Source organism: Chamaea fasciata, unplaced genomic scaffold (genome assembly GCF_029207755.1).
Source record: "Chamaea fasciata isolate MVZ Bird 193981 ecotype frontalis unplaced genomic scaffold, bChaFas1.0.hap1 SCAF_3, whole genome shotgun sequence".
In the NCBI taxonomy this organism is placed as follows: domain Eukaryota; kingdom Metazoa; phylum Chordata; class Aves; order Passeriformes; family Sylviidae; genus Chamaea; species Chamaea fasciata.
This window is the reverse complement of record NW_027094088.1, coordinates 56,033,790-56,057,614: the sequence shown is the minus strand read 5'-3', so window position 1 is coordinate 56,057,614 and position 23,825 is coordinate 56,033,790. Positions and strand designations below refer to the sequence as shown.

The window sequence follows — 23,825 nt, the reverse complement described above, 5'->3', positions numbered from 1 at the left end:
TTTAATCCAATAAAGTGAACTTACTTTGTTACCATTTTCTGACTGCTTTTCAGGACTTGTAGTCAATAGAAAATTATTTATATTAATGGCGCTGAAAATCCCCAAACTTCCTTCCAATTATTTAGATTAGTCAAAATAATATCTTCTATACTTTTTAGTTATTTGTTTTCTTTTTTCTGTTTCTGAGATTGCTTCACTGTTTCCACAGTATTTGTCATCAGTGGAGGAAGGCTACTTTTGGGGTTTTTCTAAGCTGTGTTCCAGTTTTGAAGTGTTGGACCTGTGATCCTGTCGAGCCAAACTGCAGCATGCATAGTCTGCTAACTTAATCTAAGTACGGTTGTCATTTGTCAACAAATTAAAAAAAAAAAATAGATGCAAACCATTCATCAATTAATCAAAATAAGAAGAATTTGCCATTAGAAAAATACCTAAATAGTTTTCAGCTGTAAATGATGCTAGTTTAACCACAGAAATGTGATTTAGTTTTAATGTTGCTGCATGTGTTATTTTGTTGGTGTAATCAGGGTAAATTTCCCACTCTGGAAAATCTGAGTTGAGCGCTGAAACTCTGGCCTATCTAGAAAACAGAAAGGCTGAAATTTTTAAAAGGCGAACACGGGATTTAATCTGTCACTTTCATTTATCTGTACTATTAGTTTCTCATTTTCATGAGAAGTGCAGTGCTGGAGTCCTCACTGTTTCATCACAGCTATTTCTCATTAAAAATCCCTGTGTATGAAGATACGTTTCTGGTCTGACCTTTGCTAACATGTCTGTAGTGCTCCTCAGTCACAGTGGACTAGTGCCTCCTACTTCAGCATTCATTAAGTGCTGTTTTCTTTCCTTCCTGTGCAGGCATAAATCTGGGTGGCTCAGAGCCAAACTTTATTTGTATCTTCCCTAACTTCAGAAATATAGCAAAACCCCCAATCTGTACCTGATCTCAAGTTAGCAGATATTCAGATTTTGTAGAACTAGTTCCTCTCTATTTTTATGTATCTATGTATCTCCTGTAGTGTGTGCTCAGCAACTCCAAAACAATATTAGATCTTCATTAAGGTGAGAGAAATACATAGGGCAGCTTGGCTGCAGCTGAATACACAATAGTTGAGAAATTACTAGATCTGAATACGTAGATTTCCCCCTTTTGAACACATCTGTCTAGGACTGGAAAGGAAGGTGCTGCAGCCAATTTGTGTTTTTATTTACTCTCTCTTGTTACTACGTGCAATTTAAAACAAAAAACCCAGAGTGAATGAGGCAAGATCTTCTGTACGAGATCTGCATAGTTTTAAAGGCATACATGATGTAGGATTTAGAAAAACCAAACCTTTGCATAAACCTTTTGCTAAATAGCGCTAAATGCTATTGCTATATCCTGTACCCATTCTCATACTGTAATATTTCCATATTCTAGAGCATGTAAAATCTGACATGTAATAGATCAGATTAAAGTGAGTTGTGAAGTAAGTCCTGACCTTTAAGCACAAATACCAGGTTTTAGGAACCTAGATCTCATTCTTCTGAGAGGCGAGTCCATGGGTGGGTGGGCCTAATGCCATCTCAAAAGCAGGGTAAAGTAGCAGTGTTTGTTAATTTGGAGCAGGCAGCGCAGTCTTTACCAGGTAGGACAAGAAAGAAAAGAACCCTCTGATAACTTGTTGCATTTCCTAGTTTCTTTATATCAAAAATCCCATATATAGTAAGCAGAATCATATATATAGTAAGTATATAGTAAGTATATATTATATAGTAATATATAGTAAGCTGGATTTTTTTTTTTTTCAGTACACAAAAATCAAAAATTCAGCTTCTTCATGGGATTTGGCTTGACACGCCCCCCCACCTCACCCTTGCCCTTTCTTGCTCTCTTGCTTTTCTTCCACAGGAAAAGTAAGTCAGGCATTACAGGACGCTGTCACAGAGATTCTCAGCCAATCCCCAAGATCTTGTTTGTGGCACTCACATTTTTTTTTCTCAAGATGTGTAGAAGGCTGTGTGCTGCATGGATACTGCAGCTGTCTATTGCTGAGCCTTCCAGTGAGAGGGCTGTGGCTTATGGAGAGCTGCTCATAGGGTCCCTAGTTTAAATGGTACACAGCAGAAGTGACAGTGGTTCTAGTTAACCCTACAGTATGTTTAATGCTGTTTGCATCTGATGGAAATTTTAAATATTTGACTGCCTGGAAACACAACAACTCCCAAAAATAATTAATGAGGTTCTTAAAAATTGCATGTACAAAGCACAGGGCACACTCAGAAGTCACTACTCTGTTTGGTCACTTCCGTTTTCCATCTTCTGCATAGCTATTACACTGGAGCATTTTATTTCATGTCAATATATTAGTTTTAACAGAGCATACATGTTGGATAATGCTTTAGATAAAAATTCAAACTCCATTTTGTGGATACTTTTTATGGCAGGTAGATTCACATTAATTCTCAGATTATGCAGCTTAATTAGAGATAATGCCTTTTCTACATATTTCAAAGCGCAAAATGAAATGTGTAAGGGTGACTGGCTTAAACTTGTAACTGCCATTCATTTCAGCCCTGCAGCCTGGCTGCTGAGAGCTATGCTTACTTGCTGTTTCGTGAGTGTCTGCAGATGCATGGTCGCCCACTTTAAGAGAACATGCACACACTCTCTTTTTTTTCTCTCACACTCTCTGGCATACTTTCAGCATAACTCTTCGAAGACTTTCTGAACTGCTGGGTATGGTTGTCTGATTATTATGTTTTTAACTGGGAACATGTTTAGTCCAGTGTTATTTAAACAAGCTTATCTCTTTGATCAAAGTCTACAATCTGAAATTTGAACAGGGTAGGGAGGGTGGCTGGGTGGGTGAGGAAATATATCATGTACAGAGTTATGCGTGTGCTGATGTCTCAGCTCTGTGCCTGCGAAGGTGAAAGCATGCATTGCTTTATATTCTTGCAAATATAAAAACTTTTGGCTATTTTGGTAGAAGTTCTGAAAACACAGTATTATTTCTAAAATAAAAACGGTTTTAGTAAACTTTTCTTGACACTTCTAGTGACCTGCATATTCAGTCTTTCAGTTTCTTGGGTTTTTTGAAAGTTGAGCCAAATAACTGTGGAGTTGTTTAAGTATAGCATAGGCTTTGCTAGGAGCCCATATATTAATGCATTTAGGGTTGACATTAGCCTATTTCATTGACTGAACCACAGACCACAGCAATGAAGCTGGAGAGCTTGAAACAGTTTATGGAGGTTTTCATTTAGGTCGTTCAGGAGAACTGGTTTGTGCAAAGTTAAAATTATATGGAATGAGATTGCAAGAAGAAGCATGCATGCCACACCTTTTCATTATGTTCTCTCTTTTCCTTTTTTTTCTTTCTAAATATAACTTTGAGACGCATGTCAGTTTTTTTTTAAGTCGATCCCATTTGATTATTTTAGAATACTTAATCTTCTAGTCTGATTTCAAAATTCAAGTTTGCTAAGCTTTTGTTCACAAGACTAGGAAAAAGAATTTCCTGTATTCAATTTATGTATCATGCAATCGAATAACCATCTCATAACTCTGGCAAAATGTGAATGATGTTTATTTCATCATTTTACAGCATAAAAAGAAGCAGGCATAATTTTCTAGGCTACTCTAAAGCTTATCCTTGTTTTTTAATGTTATTAGAGTACTCTAGTAACCGCAAGCTGCTGTTGCTGATGGAAGTATATTATAAATCTTCTCTTCTGCATTGGTATCATGCACACTTTAATTTTGTTAGCTGGCTTAATTGACTGGGGCTTGCTCCCCACACACCCAGACACACAAACACACAGAGACAGACACACAGACACGTACTTGCACACACACACACACACACATTCTGCTTTGCCCTATCTCGGTTACAGCACAGTCCTGCCCAGGGTCAGTAGAATGTACACATTACATATTTCTAGCAAACACGAAAATGAATCAAACAGGAGAAGAGATAAGCACAGATAGATTGGAGCCTGCTGAGGAAATAAAAGGCAGCAATCTGACTGACCACTGGACTAGTCTTCCTGCTTGGATTTAAGTGTTCTTTCCCCTTAGCTGTTGCAAAGCACTGTACCCTGATGTGAAAAAATAAATGATTAGTAAGAATGAAGTAACATTTAGACGGACAATTCTTTGGTATAACTCCAAAACTAATTGTTTCTGAAGTGATGTTTAAACCAACGTCGGCACAAGGCAAGGGCTCCTGGCTCACAGCCAGCACCTTGTAATGCATATTAGCGCAGATGAGGAGTTCCTAAAAGTTGGAGAGAGGGAGAGGGAGGGAAGAAGAGAGAGAGAGAATGTGCGTTTTCAGTGCTCACTGTGTGTTTGTTTGTATCCTCCTCCTCCTTGCCGATATTAGAGGAATACCTGTGTATGCTGCTTTATTATGATTGCTGCTGAGCCTCAGAATAGGTTCTGGTATTTTTTTTAGGTGGACTGCCAGCTGCCGATCTCACTGTTGACAGTAAAAGCAGATATGTTCCTTGCTCACTGCCATTAGTGCTGACCATGACCCTTCACACCAAAACCTCTGGAGTTACCCTGCTGCACCAGATTCAAGGCACTGAACTGGAGACACTGAGCAGACCTCAGCTGAAGATTCCCCTGGAAAGATCGCTCAGCGACATGTACGTGGAGACCAACAAGACAGGAGTTTTTAACTACCCAGAAGGAGCCACCTATGATTTTGGTACTACGGCTCCTGTCTACAGCTCTACTACGCTCAGTTATGCCCCTTCTTCTGAATCTTTTGGGTCCAGCAGTCTGGCAGGATTTCACTCACTGAACAGTGTCCCACCAAGCCCAGTGGTGTTCTTGCAAACGGCACCCCAGCTCTCGCCCTTCATCCATCATCACAGCCAGCAGGTACCCTATTACCTTGAAAACGATCAGGGCAGCTTTGGGATGAGGGAAGCTGCTCCTCCAGCCTTCTACAGGTAAGTGCTACAGAAACTTTTCTTTCTTATTTAAGCAGATGATCTGAGAAAATGAAAATGTAGAAACCTGTCATGCCCTAACATTTGCTTTTTGTGTAAAGGAGCATGTGATTTAACTGAACCATCGACGATATCTAGACCTTAAGAAATAGCGTGGAATAAAACAAACTGTAATTCACAGCCCACTGTGACTGTAAGCTGTAAATTTTAAAAACTTGTGTAAAAAACCAATCAGATAATGAGTATAAATATTTCCTGGTAAAACATGAAATTGTAATTGATTAAAGAATGGAAAATGACCTCAGTGTTGTAATGCATTTTAATACTGTCTGAAGTCTACTAAAAAGACTTCCACCATCACATATTTTTTGGTGTGAGTGGTTGTTTGTTCAGCTCTTGGCTGGTAGTATTTTCCTCCTCGGTCTTCTTTAGCAGTGTGAGAAGTGGCTTACATAGGAAGTTGTTCAGAAGCACTGTATCCTTCCTAATCAAAGTGTTAGAGTTGTCTCAGTGACAGTATTTCAGTCAGTAACCACCTTCCTGAGCTATCCAAAGAGCTGTATGCAAATTAACATGCATTTTTAATTGGAGGGCGATATGTATTAACTGCTGCTTTTCAAAAGAACCTCATTCAGTGGGGTTTTAAAATATTTTTGTCTCTCAATAGGAGGTTGCTTCATGTTTTCTCCTTTTGGTCTGGAATAGAAAGATAAAAGTATTGTTGAAAGGGGGAAATAAATTACCTCGGTTTAAGTATTTGTTGCCGATTGTAATAAAACTACATCTTTTCTTGAAGTAAGTGGCAGAAATTGATATATATATGGCTTCTAAAAAAATATCATCATACATACCCACGCTGTTAACATTTTTGCAGTGTTTATAGCATAGTTTTGTATCAGCTTATTATACTGGGCTTCAGTGAATCAAAGTGTCCAGTTAGATGCAATTCTTTTTCCTGAGCTCATCATCCTCTGTTGATTTGAGAGGTACAGGTGAGTTTGTTAGAAGTGTAGCAACTCTGAAAAAATAAAAGGAAGTAATTTTTTCCATGTTGAGGGCCAGACTCTGCTAGGCTTATTTGCACAATATAACATGTTACCATGAACAGCAATGTATGTTCTGAAGTCTAACTCAGCCTAAGAATCTGGGAGTAAAATCTGGTCCCAGAAAACAAAATGGTTGCATTTTTTGCAACGATCAGGCAGTTTAGGGAAGCAGATGGAATAAAGACTGATGAAATGATAGATAAAGGTTATGTTAAATTGTCCCATACAGTGATCTGTACACAGAATTGATTCAAACAAAATTCATTTTAATGCAACCAAATACAATACTTCCTGGAAGAATGAGTACATGTCAGAGCATAGTGATCTTGAATGATTACCAGTGACTTGAAAGTTAAACTGCACTTTGTGCTTGATTAAAAGACTTTTTTTTTACAGGAGAGTCCCATGCAAACCTATGGTGAAAAGTGTGTAAGCAACCTTATGTATGTAAACAGTGAAACAGTGAGTTTGTGAAGTTGAAATACACAGGCAGAAAATGTTCTATAGTCAGGTATTGTACTGCAGGAGGATTCAAACCTAAGAATCACCTGGACATAGAAGTTTCTATGGAAATAATGTTCTTTTAATTTTTAAGCAGTGAATTGAGGTGAGAGCCTTCAAAATAAAATTAAGGTACTTTTTCAGTTTATTCAAGCAAGCGTGTAAGACCAGTGCTGTATTCCCCTTTTCCTGATGTTTCTGATCAAGGCTGTGTGTCCCCCTCAGAGATGTGTATTAGCCATTTGAAATTGTGGAGGCTTAATGCGGCAGTAATTAGGCGAATTTATGATCTTGGATATGCCAGAAGGTTTATCTGCATACAGTGTTATACAAATGATTTAATGGCCCCTTCCAGCCATAACTCTGTGGAATGCATCTTATGTGATAATAAGAAATATATTTCAAAGTGCTTGCTGTGATTGTCTTTTGTTAACAGGCATGGTACTGTTGGAATTAAATTGATAAAAACTTTGCTTTTGCTTTGCATTTTTGTGAGGTTGTATTTACAAAATTTTCACCCTCACAACATTAAACATTTCTTCTTGTGTTTTGGCATGAGCCCAATCACAAGTAGTCTGTCAAAAAAAATTTGAATAGGTGTCCACTGCCTGGGAAATATTTAAATATCTAGCCATTGGCTTCAGGAATAAGTTCTTAAAAAAACCTTCCAAATTGCTTTATTTCTTTGGTTAGTCTCATTTTCATTTGGGTTATGGGAGAAATGAGAGCATAGGGCAGTGTAATCTGAAAATGAATAAATTGATGCTGGAGATTGAAAGATGTCTAACTACCAAAATAGTGAGTTTCTAGAACAACCTACCAGTAGGAGTGGTAAAGGCAAAAATCTTAAAACAGAAGCCCTAAAAAAAATTATAATAAACCATGATTAGTTTCTGATACGGCTGCCTGCTTCTATAAAAAGTTATGTAACCTAAGACCCATTAAGACTCCTCTGCAATTCTCTTTTACCTTTCTGTGTAACTGAATTGTCCTGTTTGGCTTTTAGGGCAGAAATATTTGCACTGTATCACCCTCTTCTACTCTGAATTTGACATGCAAGGGCTGCATTCAGCGATACAAGTGTCTGGGACAATAAATAAACTATAGGTTGGAGCCGAGATGATATTCCATTTGATACTTGGACAAAATGTTAAAAATCTTCAGTAACAAAACTAAAAAAATTACTGTGTGTGATAAGGAAAACTTTTAATGTCTTTTGATTTTGTTAGTAAGTGCTAAAACCCAAACTGCCTATAGACAGATACATAATAATAGTTGTATGACTATATGTCTGCTAATTCTGAAGCTATATTTTGTCTTTCAAATAGTGACTCTTTTCCCAGAAGAGTTAGTCTCTTGTTGTGACATAATGGTAGGCTTCTATGACTAGCTGAAGAACATAATGATACATGAAAAGAATGATTTTTAAAGAATGCAATAAATATATTAATGTCCGTTCTGGAATCTCTAAATCATGAGGCATCAGAATTTGAGAAGCGGAAAAAAAAGGGCTGAATTAACTCAAATTGTGCTGTTTATACCTAGATCCCTTTTATGTCTGATCCTGTGGCTGTTTTTACAGATAGCTGAACTAAAATACCTTTTTCTTATCTGACAATGTCAAACCTCATTTTTAAAAAATTTTATTGATATTTTTTAGTAGTGGGGATTTACTATTATTATTTGCTGACTAATGGTTGATAATTATTACAGGAAATCTTGTACTCATGACTATTACAGTAAATTAGGGGAAATATTTATTTTGTTCTTAAGTATTGAATTTGAGTTCAGGTAATTTCTGCTTATTTCCTCTCACTTTTCTCAGTTTTATTTCTCTCCCACTCAGAGAAAAATCCGGGCTTTCAGTAGCTAATTTACCTCAGTAGATTCCTACAAGTAACAGCAGAACATCCTTTTTGCTCTGTCAGTGTGTGTGATATTCTTGTGTCATCCCACTGAATCTGCACTCCTCAGAACTGAAGTAAAATCATGCATATACTTAAGGCCCTTTCTAGTCTGTCTTTGGTGCTGGTTCCGAATTTGGCCCCCAGAAAATGATACAAAGGACTGAACCTTCTAGCTCCCTGATGAGAAAGCTGTCTGTCAGTCTGTAGAGAGGAACAGAGGCTGGGCAGATCAGTGCACAAACAAAAGAACAGATGAATTTCTCCCTCATTTCTAGTGGCTAGTTTGTATGTTCTAATACTTCAGGCCCTATGCTTGGATTAATGTAATAAAGTATTTGTTTAGCATTAGCCACAATTATCATACTGCAGTTGAGTCTGCTGTCCTAATCAATATGATCAGAGCTTTAATTTTAATGCTTGCTAAAATTGAGAAAGGTTACAAATGTAGATTGATCCCTCTTCTGTTGTAATTCATACATCCAGCCATCCAAAAAAAGTTACGTAACCAAATGCATAAACATTGTTAACCTTGTCTGTTTCATTATGACTTTTTCTAGCTGTTCATGTTTAGCTCTAAACAAAGAAGATTCTTTCCAAATTTTAAAATTAAAAGTGTTAAAATGAATGCAAAGTTCAAAGATGATTTTTCTTTTTTTCTTTTTTTTTAATGTAGCATGAAGTATTTCATAACAGGGAGTATGATGTAATATAGTATTTTGCTTTGCTTTTTTTGTTTATTTTTCTCTAAAACGTCAATCTACACAGAGGTCCTCTCTTGAACAGTTCAAGCGTACAGGCAATTTTTTGAACACTTGGAGTGTTTGTGTTTTCAGGCCCTGTGCCTCTCTGAAAATTTTGCAGCAATATATGACTGTAATAAAAGAGACAGGAAGACATGCAGTTGTCTCATGGATGGTTTCTTATCTCATGGAAATACTGTAAAGATAAGCCCATTAAGTATTCTGAGATGATCACACATGACAATTATGAGGGACTTGCACAAACCAACTTTCATGTTTCTGCAGCCCTTCTTGGAGCACGTGCTGAAGTGGATCCTGCTGCAAGTGTGCTCGCACCATAAAATCACCAATCCACACTGCTGAGGAGCACATATGATCTGTGCCTGCTTGTGTCCCTGAAAAAGGGCAGACAGTGGTGGAAAGGGATGAAAGAGCTGTTATGCTTCCTTATAACCCACCTTTCTGCCAAGGCTGGGAGATGGATCTCACTTGCTCTCTCTTCTCATTGAAGAAAACTTTCTTCATTTCTGCAGCAGTTATATTTTTTTGCATAAACCACAGACACAGGAAGTGCTCTATATACCAAGTCTTTCCCAACAGGAGTTGAAATTTGTGTCTAAACCCACGGTTGTTCAGACAGATCATGTGAATGGGGTTCCTCTGTGTAGACACACCTAGGTCTGTATTCATTTTTCCATTCCTTAGGCATCTGCTTCCATTTGAGAGGCCAGAAGGTCACATGGATCTAGCAGATATGGCACAGGACCTGCTGGCTAACTATACTTTTTGGAGTAGGAGTTGTGTGTCAGTGAGGGTCACCACCTGGAACACCTCAAATGGCATTGACAACATCAAACCTGCATGAGGACCCCCTTCTTACTCTGAGACAGAGCAAAAGAGACACTGAGAACACGCACTGTCTCTTTCTAGGGTACCTGATTAAAGTAGACCAAGTGCATTAGGCTCAAAAAGGGCAAGTTTATCTTCCTATATTATCTGAGATGACTACATTCTATTCCATATAGCTGCTGGATGAAGATGGATACCCAGTGATACCCAAAGTTACGTGAAATTAATCCCACCCATACATCTCCTGTAAAGAACCAAAATAGTCATGCTCTGTAATATTTCTTCACACAGACACTGCATTTTGTCCCTTGAGAGGGAGATGGGGAATTGACTCTGTGTCACTGGCCTTGATCACTCTTGCTCTGAGGCTATTGAAACAACAAACACTGCTGGCCATATCTGCTCTGATACGGAAAGCATTAGCTGCTGGCATCAGTTCCTTCAGCAATTGCCAAGTGAACATCAGATGCCAGCATTTTTTATTAAACCAACAAGATAGGCTGACCAAATCTAAGGCATTGCTCCAAAAAACCACAAGAGAAAACTCCTGCAATTGAAGTGCATCCACATTTCCTAACAAATTGAGATTTTGGAAATTTTTGTAATTTGATATTGTTGACAATGAAACACTGAAACAAATCATGAGCTCCCTGGTCGGTCTGCAGGGAGTTTTCTATTATCTATTCAGGCATCGGAACAGAGATTAGAGCAGAGATGCTGTCCTTCAACATTCTCATTTGAAATGTTGTTTTCGTTGCATTCATTGCAGGGACTGTTCATAAAATTTGCTATACAGGGAGAAGTCACATCTGAGGCTGAATGGCCCTTCAAATGATTTGTAAAAGGTTGTAATTTACCTCAGCTCATTAGGAACCCTGATCAATGTGACACTGGGCAAGGCAAGGCTTTTCTGCCAAGCTCAGATTCCAGTTGCTGGGAGGCTTCTTACTTCATCTCACTCAAGATATTCTTGTGCAAGATTATGAATGCATGAGTGATACCTGTTGGATCACTCATGAAGACCATAAATCTGCGCGATAACATTTTTCCTGGATAAGATATTGATAACAACATTGGATTCAAGAGTGATCTAGGTGTTATATTTTAACCCTTTACTAGAAAAAGGGAATGTGGTCCTCAGAAGACAGCTTAAATATGACTGCCCTAAATGTGAATCCTATTTGATGCATGTAACAATAACAATTGCAGTGGTCTTCCAACTATTGCAGTCTTAACTGATGACAGAACAGCCAGCACCTACAAAAATAAGAAATAAGAAAAGGTGGCTCACTGCATGAAAACCATTGGTAAAAGTGAAAAATAGCAGTAAAGGCTGAGAGTTGGAAGCAACAAAGAGGAGCTCTTAAAAAAAGCAATTGGTGACTAACAGTGAACAGCCATGCATGCAACCACCTCACATCCTATGGGTTGACTACAACTTTTAAAGGGTGCAATTCCCCTTAGTTCATTCCCCTTAGACACATGGGTGGAGTCTGCTGTCCCACAGTGCTGTCAGCTGCCAGAATCAACCTCTCCAGAAGCCAGACAGCAGAATCAGTGCAAGGTAAATGTTGAATGCTCCAGGGGGGAACCTTCTCTCCCTCTGAGGATGACAGATCAGTGAGCATTAAGGCAGCACTGGGCTGCATTTAATGTTGGTGCCTTTCACTTTGCATTCATCAGCTGTGTGAGTAAGCAGTGGGGGGTTTTTTCACCTTGATCATGCTATCTAATTAAGGAAACCACTTTTAACTGATTCTGTAGGGAAAAGCTGTATTCTTCAGTTGAAGGTATTTCCAATTTTTTCAGTAATCTGCATTGCAAATGTCCGGTGCAAATTTCATTGCTATTCCAGTCTTTTCACCCTTTTTTAGTACTTGCTGTCATGCAGAAACAGTGCTTTGATCACTGCAGCCTACTTCAGTACTTATTCGTGCTGCTAAAAGATGGCAATATAAAACTTTCTAGGATACTACAAAGGGGACATCAAAGCTGGAAGAAGAGGGACGGGGAAATTTACTGCAACACGGGAAAAGGCTCAGCTCGTGCTAAATGAAAATCATTAGCAAGATGCTGTGCAGACTGCAGCAGCTGTAGTAGAAAATGCAGCATAAAATTTAGGCCACAAATCTTAAATCACAAGACTGAGAAAATCATAATAGCTTTCCAAATAGCCTTCACTGTGGTTTTTGCATATAGTTCTGCTAAAATTTCAATATGTAATACCTACTGCTTTCTTTCTATTTCCTTTCTACTTTTATTTTCTTTTTTCTTTTAAATGTAATTCAGGCATGTGAGATAACATCTATTCATTCAAAAATCAGTGAAAGATCATAGAATCATGGAAGTTTGGGTTGCGAGGGAAGACTAGTTCCAAGTCACCTGGCATGGGCAGGGACACCTTTCACTAGGCCGGGTTGCTCAGAGCTCCATCTGGGAATGGGGCATTGGCAACTTCTCTGACCAACCTGTTCCAGTGCCTCATCACTCTCATAGCAAATTTCTTCCTAATATCCAGTCCAAACAGACCCTCTTTCAGTTTAAGGTCATTCCCCCTTGCCCTGTCACTACATGCCCATGTAAAAAAGTTTCTCTCTGGCTTTCTTGTAGGCCCTCTTTAGGTACTGCATTTTGCTATATGATCTCTTCTCCAGCCTGAACAGCTTCTCAGCCCCTCCTCATAGGGAGAGTGCTCCATTCCTCTGATCATCGCTATGGTCCTTTTCTGGACCTCCTTGATAAGGTGGCCTGTAGCAGACCTCGATTATAATGTCATCTGTCCCTGCTCTCCCTTTAATCCTGACCTATAAGTTCTCGGTTGGCTTCACATCCATCCCCAGCCAGAGCTTCATGCATTCCAGCTCTTCTTTGACATATTCTGGTGTTTAGAACTTACTCTTTTTCCTTCTTCAGGTTGATCTGTAAACAGATGGAAGTTTGGAAGGTGCTAACTCTAAAAAAATTGTAATTTAATTTCACTTTCGAAGACAAGTACTATAAAATCTGATCTTTGGCAAAAAGAAAATGTCACGTAATACCCTGTCATCTCTGTTTTCAGTTTATAAACCCAGTAAACATTCTTAGCTCAGCAAACGAAATGGCTTATCTTGATTAAGCAGTATCAAATTATTACTAAATAACTTGTATCAGTTGGTGTCTAAAAGAAATTAATTCAAATAAGTGTTTCCTGCTTTCATTATTAGTTACAACTTGGACTTGACAGTGAGATCCCTGTTTCAAATTACGCATCACAGAAACCTTGTCTTCAGTAAACTGTTGCTGTGGCAAAGAACACTCTGTCTGAGAGTGCACGGCAAATCTAGTCACCTTAGGGGAGCTAATATGTCAAAGGACAGCTTTGTCTCTTTGCTTCCATCCTGCAGGAAAATGATACTTTTCCTTCAGCCATATTGATAACCACAAGCAAGGAAAAATATGTATGCTGCCAACACATGAGCCACTGTAGCAGATTTATTACCTTGCAATACCTTTCTGTGGTTTGGATTACTTAGAATTTATGGGTTGAAAAGAATGCTAGTTTATTCTTGCCACGCTCTGAGAGATATAATCCTAGTTTTAATCTGCAGGAATATGAATTAGGGCATGCAAACCCTGGAAGTGGTGAGAGTATTCTAGTCATGTTCATGGAGAAAGGTAGTGAGATAGAAACCCATATAAAATAATGTAGCTGAATGTTTAATGGTAATAATATCAGAGCCAGTTAAGATGTAAAAATATCTGCCAGATGTATGCCATTTTAAGGAGTTAAATATTTTTAAAGCAGGTTGCACTTCAGTAAATTGTGACTAATTTTTCCTTGATTCCAGCCACAAAAGAAGCCAAATGAAGTGGAAGTAAACCTGATTTTACAGAGAAAATTTTAAATATCCCGGAATAAAACTCAACTTTATTTACTGGGAGTTCTAGTAACACTGTTTATTGTTAAGTCTGACTAGGTTTCTCTCTTTTTTTGCTTACTTATATTGTTTAGCTTTGACTTATATTTTCCATGTTAGATGACAGTCTCAGGTAAATATTTTAAAATACATTTTTACAAAAATGGATCATATTTCTAAGTCTCATGAATAGAAAAGAAAATTTTGCTATACTCTAGCAAAAAACCCTGTAACCTTTTCATTGAACATCCTAGACACCATTGTATTATAGGTATACATACACCTGATACTTGGTAGTGGGGGAATGCTGTCAAATCAGGGTTATTTTTCTTTAATTTTTCCCCAGAAATTTTGCTCATATTTAAGCTACAAATTCTTGAAACACCTCACTATTCGCAGTGGGAATTTGTTTGCATTTGATAGCTAAATTATATGAAATTTAATCTACCATACATGCTCCATCCTTTCTCAGTGCTTGCATGTTTATCTGATTGCAAGAGCATCCTTCTCTGACAAAATGCGTGAAGTTGCTTCATCGCACAGCTGCATGACATTTCAAAAGGATTTTCTCTGCAAATATGGCTGTGGGCAGAGGCAGTTTACTGAGAGATGAGAATCACAGAGTAACGTAAATTTGAATGGATGAGTTAGTTTGAAGATTATCGAGTCAATATCTTGCTCAAAGCAAGGCTCACTTCAAAGCTAGGTGAGGTTTCTCAGGCCCTTATCCAGTTGTGCTCTGTAGATACCCAGGAATGGAGGATCCACATCTACCCAGGACAACCTGTTACAGTTCTGAACCACTCCCACTGTGAAAAAGTTTTTCCTAAGATATAATTAGAATCTTTTCCACCTAAAGATATGTTGGATGTCTCTTGTCCTTTCATGATGTGCTCCAAGAAGAGTCTGGCTCTGTTTCCTTCAAAGCTTCCCATTATAGAGTTGAACACAGCAGTAAATCCTGCCTTAGCCTTCTCTTTGGAAAACTGAACAAATCCAGTTCCCTCAGTGTCTCCTCATATGACATTTGTTCCAGCCCCATCCTCATCTTAGTGGCTGTCCCTGGACTTGCTCCATTTTGTTGTCAAAGGTTGGCTTCAGCTTGGAAGCCCAAAATTGGAAGCAGTTTTGCAACTGCCAAGGACAGGGGAACCACCTCTGCTCCCAGCCTCCTGTAGATGTTTGTATTAGTACAGTGCAGCCCTGCTGTATTTCTGCTGGGGGTTATTCTCTTCCGGATGCATTGCTCTGCCTTTTCCAGTGCTGAAATTCATGAGATTCCTGCTGGGCCATTTCTCCAGCCTGTTGAGGTCCACCTTATTGAGAGCTTTGCTCTGCAGCAAATCCACCACTCTGCACGTTCCCTGTTCCCCATCTTGGTATCTGTCATTAACTTGCTAGGGGTGCAGTTTCTCCCTTCATCTATTGTTAGTGAAATATTCACCTCAGTATTGACTGCCCATGAGTACTACTGCAAGCTTGCCAAATTTCAACTGCTGATAAAAGTCTGTTGAGACTAGCAGTCATTTTCCATCCACCTTATAGCAGCCCATATTGCACTTCACTGGGATTGAGAAAATGGTCTTTCTTGTGCTTATAGTGCCTTTCTTCTGTGTTTGGGAAAAGTCACATCAGCAAAATGCAGTAAAAAACTGAGCTTTCAGTATAGGAAGATGGGCTGAGGAGAAAATAAAGGTGCTCTAAATGAAGAACAGAATGGAGCCAAGGCAGAAATCTGATGGGTCTGGTGAGGTAAAAACATTGAATCTCTGGTGAGGTGCTGTAGCAGGCTGTAGTGAGCTGTGAGACAGAACATGGAGGAGGAGAGAATGCTCTAGTAGTAGAAAATAGATGATGTGTAAGTTCCTGGAAGAGTTTGAGATGAACTGCAAGAGTAAGATGAAGGGGAACCTCCAGAACTGAAAAAGCTGAAGAAGAAACTCCAGATGAAGTGGAGACAAATAGTGACTTTTAAACATTCTCAGGCAATGTGGCTTGGACTGGGAGTGGGCTGTAAACACAACTGAAACAGGGCAAGTGTGTGTTAACAAAGCATGGAGAAATAAAAAGTCTCACAGGGAGAAACAGGGAGTATGTAGGTGGCTTACGTAGAACAATCCTTCTCCTGAGAGATATGTGCAACTCTTGCATTTTGTTGCTGTCTGTTACAGATTTAGCCAGAAGGTAATGGATTAGCCCAGCTGTTGGTTTTATCAAAGGCCCAAAGTGGCCAGTGTTGGTGCTGTACACATGAGCTTCCATCACTCCTGAAACAACTGCCACTCACAAAGACTAATTGGATTTTGATTACTTTAATTCCTTTAATTCCTTGGTGTTTCTCATATGCATAGAGAAAATAAAGCTATGAATGAGATGAGAACAGCAGCCTTCCTAAGCTGAAACATGCTAGAACAAAATTTGTGTGCGTAGATCTCTCCCTCTCTCTGCCTAATGTCCTAACATATGAAATGAAGACACTGCTATTTTACCATACACGACCCCTGTGAGCATTTACTGGTGTCTGTAAAGTTCCCATCTGTAATAATGAACTGAAAATTCTGTGAAAAATTGACAGGACTGTTTCCATAGCAGGCTTCACAAAGAAAGAAGACTTGAGGCTACATGAGAGTAAGGGTGAAGAGAACTAAAATATTGAGTAGGTGCTCAGTCAGTGAGTGTGGGTTTGGAAACTAGCAATGGCCTTACTAAGTACAGTATCTGAAATGGAACAAAAGTTGTTTACAAGCTTGCTAAACACACATACCCAGCATACTTCTCAGAAAGAAGGGAGCATCAGTATATTTCCACTTCAGTCCTTATAAGGAATTGTATATTCAGCTACCTTGCATTTATTTATTCTATAGGTAGATAAGGGATGACTGGACAGAATCAAGGAGTTCATTGTCTTTTGACATGAACTCTTGGATATGACCTTCAGTTCATTGTATTCTTTACTTAAGATGAGGGATTTTGCTGGTTTTACTGAAGCACTGAAGATCTTACTCTTCAGAGAGAGGGATGCATTTTTGTACCAATATTATATGTTGTCTGTTGTCTGTAAACCCCCTAATTCCCCTATTTTCTTTTCTTTTTTTTTTTTTTTCAAAAGCATTTAAGACTATTACTTAGGATGAAGACTGCCTATTCAACAAGATTTAAAATGTTGTTATATGGATAGCACCAGCTCTTTTATAATTTTTTAAATGGCAGCTTTAGGTATTAATAGCTTCAAGCTGTTTTCATTTATGACCCATTTTCTGACTCATAGATGCCTTCTTTCCTCTCTCTCTAATTCACTTTATTGTCAACAAATGTGTATCTCTCTGGAAATGACAAACACCCTGAAATCTGCATTGCCTTAGGGACTGGTCCCACTTCTGCATGGTCCTTCCAGGTTATTCCAGATCTAAAAACTAAAGGAGAGGAGCAAAATGATTTGTCTTGTTTATTACAGGGGAGAGATGGTAAGAAATAAATGAGAACAGGTCCCCAAGACCATCATTTCATGAATTCTGATGAGAGTCTCGTTTGTGTCATGTAGCAGCCTAAAATGAATAAAATCTGGAGGAATTCTTTGTTATGGTCAATTCGCTACCCGATTGCTTGGTTCTCCTTGTCCCACAGAAATTCCTCAGGTATGTGTCTGCCAGCTACTTGATCCTTTTCTGATGACATCAGCGGACAAATTTTAAAAAATAAGAACAAGACTTCTGTCCTGTAGCCAATCCCGAATCCCAGATTCAAAGCCAGAGTTTTCATTGTGTCATTCTCTCTCTAAGTGTGAGAGATACTAAAAGCTGTTTTTGTGTGAACTGTGACTCCTTGAAAAGTGCAATGCCAGACATAAGATAGTCCAATGAAAATAGGCTAAGTAGAAATAAAAAAAGAAATAGGTATCTAATGGAAATGTAGTAAAGTATTTCAGTGTTAAATAAATCTGAAATCACTAGGTTTATCGTAAACCTCAGTTACAAGGCATAGTCAAGGAATGGAATGGAAGTTTCATTTACTGCATGCTATAAATCATTACTTCAGAATCACTACAGAAAATTTTAGAATTGGTATTTCTGCAACTGGGATGTGATTGGTGCATCCTGTACAATTGTGTGGTTGGTTTTGGGTGGGGTTTTTTTAATGTTTTTTTAATGTTTTTGGTCTGTGTTAGGCTCTGCACTAAAATTGTCATGGGGAAAAATTAATTGAACAGCTACTTTTATTCTTTAGATTTTGTCCCTCTCAGCACTTTCAAGCTATTTTCTTTGTCTATTTAATCCTTGGGTGCTCTGAAGATGTGGGGTGCTCTTTCTGCCATTAGACATATGCACAGCAGCTCTGTAGAAGGAACAAGATGTAAAAGATGTATTAAAAAATTAATTTGTCCTTGCAATCAGAGGTCCTGAGGTAGGTTTGAAATTCAATACTGATTCAGATACTCAGATGATATTAATCCTTGTCCTGTTAGCTGAAGTTTAATACTGAATGGAATTATCACTGCACTGGAGTAATTACTATTAAATATAATTTTGCATGGATCTATTCTATAAGCCCATTTCAACTGCGTTTTTGACCAAATGAATTTGTGATGATGAGAGCATCCATAAAGAAAGGTTGAACTATTGTGATTCATCAGTTTAGCAAGGCTACCTTGTAATTACAGAGTATTGTTGAGGAGAATTGATGAATTTTAAAGCAGAAGTAGATACTGCATTGGGAATCTTGATGCTAAATTTGAAATTGCCATTTTTAATTTTTTACTTTTTATTTCAAAATACTAATAACAGTTGCTTAAGGTCTTGGGAAAAAAGTTTGAACCAGTTCAATTTCTTGTCTAAGAATATGCTCCTTTACTTTTTGCATTTGCACACATATATCAAAGGGTTTAAGTGAACTCTACCTGACAGGTTCAGAAAAATATCTCCTGTCTCTTTAAACAAAAAAAGAATCCAAGTAATTTTTTAGAAGGTGCTTTGACTATGAATCAAATTTAATAACCCAAAAGCTAATTGCAGGTACCTATTCATACATCAAAAGCTCAGCTAAGAGTTTATGCCTATTGTTTTTGGTGGATTTTTGTGCATTTGCAGACCGGCCCCTTATCAGTGAGGAATACCCTTTCTCTCTCCTTGCTGAGCCTTTGTCTCACCTTCTGATTCATTAGTATGTGCAGCAGCAAGCCTTCTCTTTGCCTCCGATGCAGAGTTATATGTACTTGCCTTTCCAAGTCTGCTGCTGTGTGTACACTTGCACCACTGTTCAATTCTTGAGGGATGTGTGATCCAGAGAATGCAGCTGGAAGGGAGCTGAGCTCTTGGGTAGGAATGCAAAGAGTTCTCCAGCAAGGTTACCAGGGTTATCACCAAGTGAAAACAGGAATCAAGAATAAGTCTCATATGGCAATTCCACTGGGGTTTGTGGAGCAGTGCTGAGGCTGGAGAATGAAGAAACAGTTAAGACATATTCATTCATAATTTCTGCACTGTTGGCTTATCTTTCCATTTTATGTGTTACACTTTTCAACATGACCTGATTGAAGCTGGTTTTGGATTCTGGATTTAGCAATAGACAAGAATTATTTAACTTCGTGATCTATAATTTCACGTAAATATGTATGTGAAATTAAGTGACTATGGTACTAGATGGAACTAATGAAGAATGACAGTACAATTTTAGAACTTGCTGGCATTTCAAAATATTTTTATTAATTAGAACTAAATTAAAACCAAACAAGAAGTAAATCAAAGAACAGAGGCTTATGGGCAATAATTGAAATATCTTCCTGTTTGTGTTATAGAACCCTTTTGATATCACAGAATCACATCATGATCAAGGTTGGAAGAGACCTCCAAGATCATCTAGCCCAACCATCAAGCCAGCACCACCATAATCACCCCAACACCATATCCCCAAGTGCCACATCCAGATGCCTTTTGAACACTTGAGACAGTGACTCCACCACCTCTTTGGGCAACTTATTTCAATGCCTAACCACTTTTTCAGTGATTTTTTCTTTTTTTTTTTAAATCTTTTTGGAACCTCCACTGACAGAACTTAAGGCCACTTCCTCTTGTCCTTTCACTTGAGACAGGGCAGAAGAGATTGACCTCCGCTTCACTTCAACCTCCTTCATGCAGCTGTAGAGAGTCTTCCCAGAATAAATAAACCCATTTCCCTCAGCTGCTCCTCATGAGACTTATGCCCTTTCTTGGAGTTGCTCCAGCACACTCCTTTTTGAAGTGAGAGGCCCATAACTGGACAGAGGATTAGAGATGTAGCCTCACCAGTGCTGAGTACAGGGGATAATCACTGCCCTGTTCCTGCTGGCCACACTATTCCTGATCCAGGCCAGGATGTCATCAGCCTTCTTGGCCACCTGAGCACAGCTGGCTCATGTTCTCCAGCTGTCAACCAGCACCCCCAAGTCCCTGTCCACTGAGCAGCTCTTGAGCCACTCTGCCCCAAGACTGTAGTGGTGCATGGGATTATTGTGACCTAAGTGCAGGACCTGGTACTTCACCATATGCAGATATATTTTTGAATATGCGGACTGTTTGAAAATCAATAATTATTTTTGGTCCTATTTATACCACAGTAAGCTTAGATGAGAGCCTGGTGTTTTCTCCTAACTTGCTGCTTGTTCAGGTCATTTTCGGGAAGACTGATGTCTGAAACAGAGTGTTGGAAGCTCTTGGGACTATTTAGGTGTGAGGAAATGCAAAATATTTTAGGTGTTTTTGGTGAAAGTTGTCATAGCTGCTGGCTCTTGCAGATCTAGTGCCAGAGAGGCTGTGGGGTTGGTATAGGATCTTGCTGGTCTTCCCAGAACAGATTTGAGGAGGGATGCACTGCCATCAGCTGCCAGCTTCAGCTCCACTGAGCTCCTGTTTTCCTGTCCAGGTTTGGACTGGACCATGGTGGGTTAATAGGATTGCTGTGCTAAGCATGGTGCAACATCCACTTCCAACATTCAGCTGTATGAAACAAAGAATATTTTGGCTAGAAATGAGTAAAGAGATGGGTTTTCTGCAATAGTTAGCCATTAAGAGTATTATGCAACAAACAGAAGTTCAAATTTGGGTGGATTATTTTCCCCTTCATTTATAAGAGGCATGCATATCTGGAAAATGAATATTCAGCAGGAGTCCCTGGTGTCTGGTAGACTGGTATTAGGTGTCTCCCCTGTGAATGGGCAATACATTTTTAAACGTCATGACGGAAGTGTGGCCGTTGTGTCCGTAATACTGTACATTTAATTCTACATTAATTTGTCTAATAGACTTTTTCCTTCCTTTGTAACTTAAAGGGCAGGGAGCAATTACTGTCTACCAACAATAAAAAGTGAGAAGATTAATGGGGTGTTACATTGAGGCACCTGTGAAGAACTTGAACTTATTCTGTGTTTCTGTGAGGAATAGGAAATGCCACTTGTGACTGTATGTTGAACAGCATTAATTTTCTACTTTGGGCCTCAACATCTATGTTCAGAAATGAAAGGAGGGCTAGACTACATGTCTGGCATCAGTTTACAGTTTCTATGCTTTGGACATAAGGAAAAATTACAGCCTTTCTAGCCTTTAACACTAAATTTTCAGAGGTGATGTCTGTTATTGCAAGTAAGAGATACTTAGAGAGATGCTGAATGTTTGTAGCTGTCCTTGTTTGAAAGAAGAGCTGTAGAATCTGAGAAATCAAATAATTTTGAAAATCAGTTTGGTAGGGGTGTCTCAAATTGCGGCCTTTATATAACAATCTGTTCAGGTTCTGTCTCTCATTATTTCTTACATGGTTCTGAACTCCCCATCCCTGGAGGTGCTCAGGACCAGGCTGGAAAGGATTTTGAGTAGCCTGGCTTGTGAAAGGTGTCCCTGTCCATGGATGGAGGGTTGGAAATTGGTGATCTTTAAGGTCCTTTCCAACCCAAATTCTGTGATTCTATAGTATTTCTAGCATATGCAATTTTCAGTTTCTGGAGAACCTCTATGACATATGTAATGAATAATTATATTTTATATCACTGTGTGTTAACAGGGTCTGGCCTTAAAAAGCTAGGACACACCTAAAAACTAAAGTACATGGTATTGACAGACTCCTTTGCTGTGTCCAACTCTAGCATGTTTATCTCATGGTTTTCTGTTCATTATTGTTCACAGAATGACTTGGCATGCAAAGTTGAATTCAGCAATTTCCAGAGGACAAGTATTAAGTCAAATACCTCAGCTGGATCAACATTTCCTCACAAACTACTGTGATTTTGTGAGGTATCTTATTTTTTGTCCATCAATCTTGCCTCCATTTCAACTGAAAGGACAAACTAAAGCATGCTTCTGTAAGGTCTGCATTTCCCCTGCTAGGGTCGAGGCTGCCCAAGGCTGAAATTTGTCATAATTTTGTAGTAATTTTTATTAACAGAGGAAGAGAAGTATCTATCTATCTATCTATCTATCTATCTGTATGTGTATGCTACAGAGCACACACATTCTGTTAGCCTGACAGCTCTTGAGTACTTGTGACCATTTTTGCAGCTTATCCCTGCAGGTGAAATGCAGTTCTTGCATGCAGTGACTGGACAGTATGATGTACTTTCAGACTGGCTGTTTCTTTGCCTTCCGTCGGGCTTTTTTCACCTGTCATTTGATTGGTTACACTCGGCCATGGACTTTTTTCCCATCAGTTACCCTTGTAACTCTTTCAAGCACATGACTTTCAAGTCATATTTAAATGTCTGGGAGGCATATTCCTTGTACATATACCAGTAGAATCATAGAATAATAGAGTATCCTGTGTTGGAAGGGGCCCACAAGGATTATCAAACTCCTGGCTCTGCACAGGACAGACCCAAGAGTCACATCATGTGCCTGATAGCATTGTCCAAACACTTCTTGAACTCTGTCAGGCTTGGTGCTGTGACCACTTCCCTGGGGAGTCTGTTCCAGTGCCCAGCCATGCTCTGGGGTAAGAGTCTTTTCCCAGCTAAACCACCCCTGACACCACTTCAGGCCATTCCCTCAGGCCCTGTCACTAGTCACCACAGAGGAGAGATCAGTGCCTGCCCCGGCTCTTCCCCTCATGAGGAAGTTGTAACTGCAGTGAGGTCTCCCCTCTGTCTCCTCCAGGCAGAACAGACCAAGTGACCTCAGCTGCTCCTCATACAGCTTCTCCTCAAGGCCCTTCACCATCTTTGTCACCTCACTTTGTTTGCTAATAGCTGCTCCCAGCATTGGAGGTGAGGCTCAAAGGCCCCAGCACAAAGCAGAGTAGGACAATCCTCTCCCTTGCCTGACTGTGATGCTGTGCCTGATGCCCCCCAGGACAGGGTTGGCCCTCTTGGTTGCCAGGGCACTGGGCTAAGGTTCAACTTGCCCTGGACCAGGACCACCAGGTCCCTTTCTGTGGCTCTGCTTTCCAGCATCTCACTCCCTAGTCCTTCTGTACATGCAGGCTTGTTCCATCCCAGATGCAGAATCTAGCCCTTGTTGAACTTCTTAAGGTTGTTGGTTGTGCAGCCCTCTAATTTATTTAGTTATCTCTGCAGGAGCCCTGTGTTACTCCACAGGTCACCAGTCTGATGTCACCTCATTCACTACAACCCTCTGTGCCCAACCCATGAGCCAGCTGCTCACCCATCACACCATGAGTTTATCCAGCTGTGTGCTGGACATTGTGTCCAGAAGAACACTGTGAGAAACAGTATCTAAATCTTTACTAAAATCTGAAAAGATTATGTCAACTGGCTTCCCTTGATCAGCTAGGTGTGTTACCTTGTCATAAAAGGAGATTAGGTTTGAAAAGCAGGACTTTCCTCTCATGAAGTCATGCGCTTTGTGGCCGATGACTTGTCCTTGAGGGGTTTTTCAATAACTCCCAGATTAATCTTCCCCAAATTTTTACCCTAAATGCGTGTATTTATTAGTTTGGTTTGATGAAATTGGCTTAAGCACAAAT

General features: G+C 39.3%; 1 protein-coding gene across 1 annotated transcript in view; it reads left to right on the top strand.

Moving 5' to 3' along the window:
• Window positions 1-23,825, top strand: part of ESR1 (estrogen receptor 1) — a 160,277-nt gene that overhangs the window by 48,025 nt on the left and 88,427 nt on the right. The window contains 1 exon segment of the mRNA XM_066179081.1: window positions 4,443-4,947. Coding sequence (XP_066035178.1) covers window positions 4,443-4,947 — 505 coding nt within the window.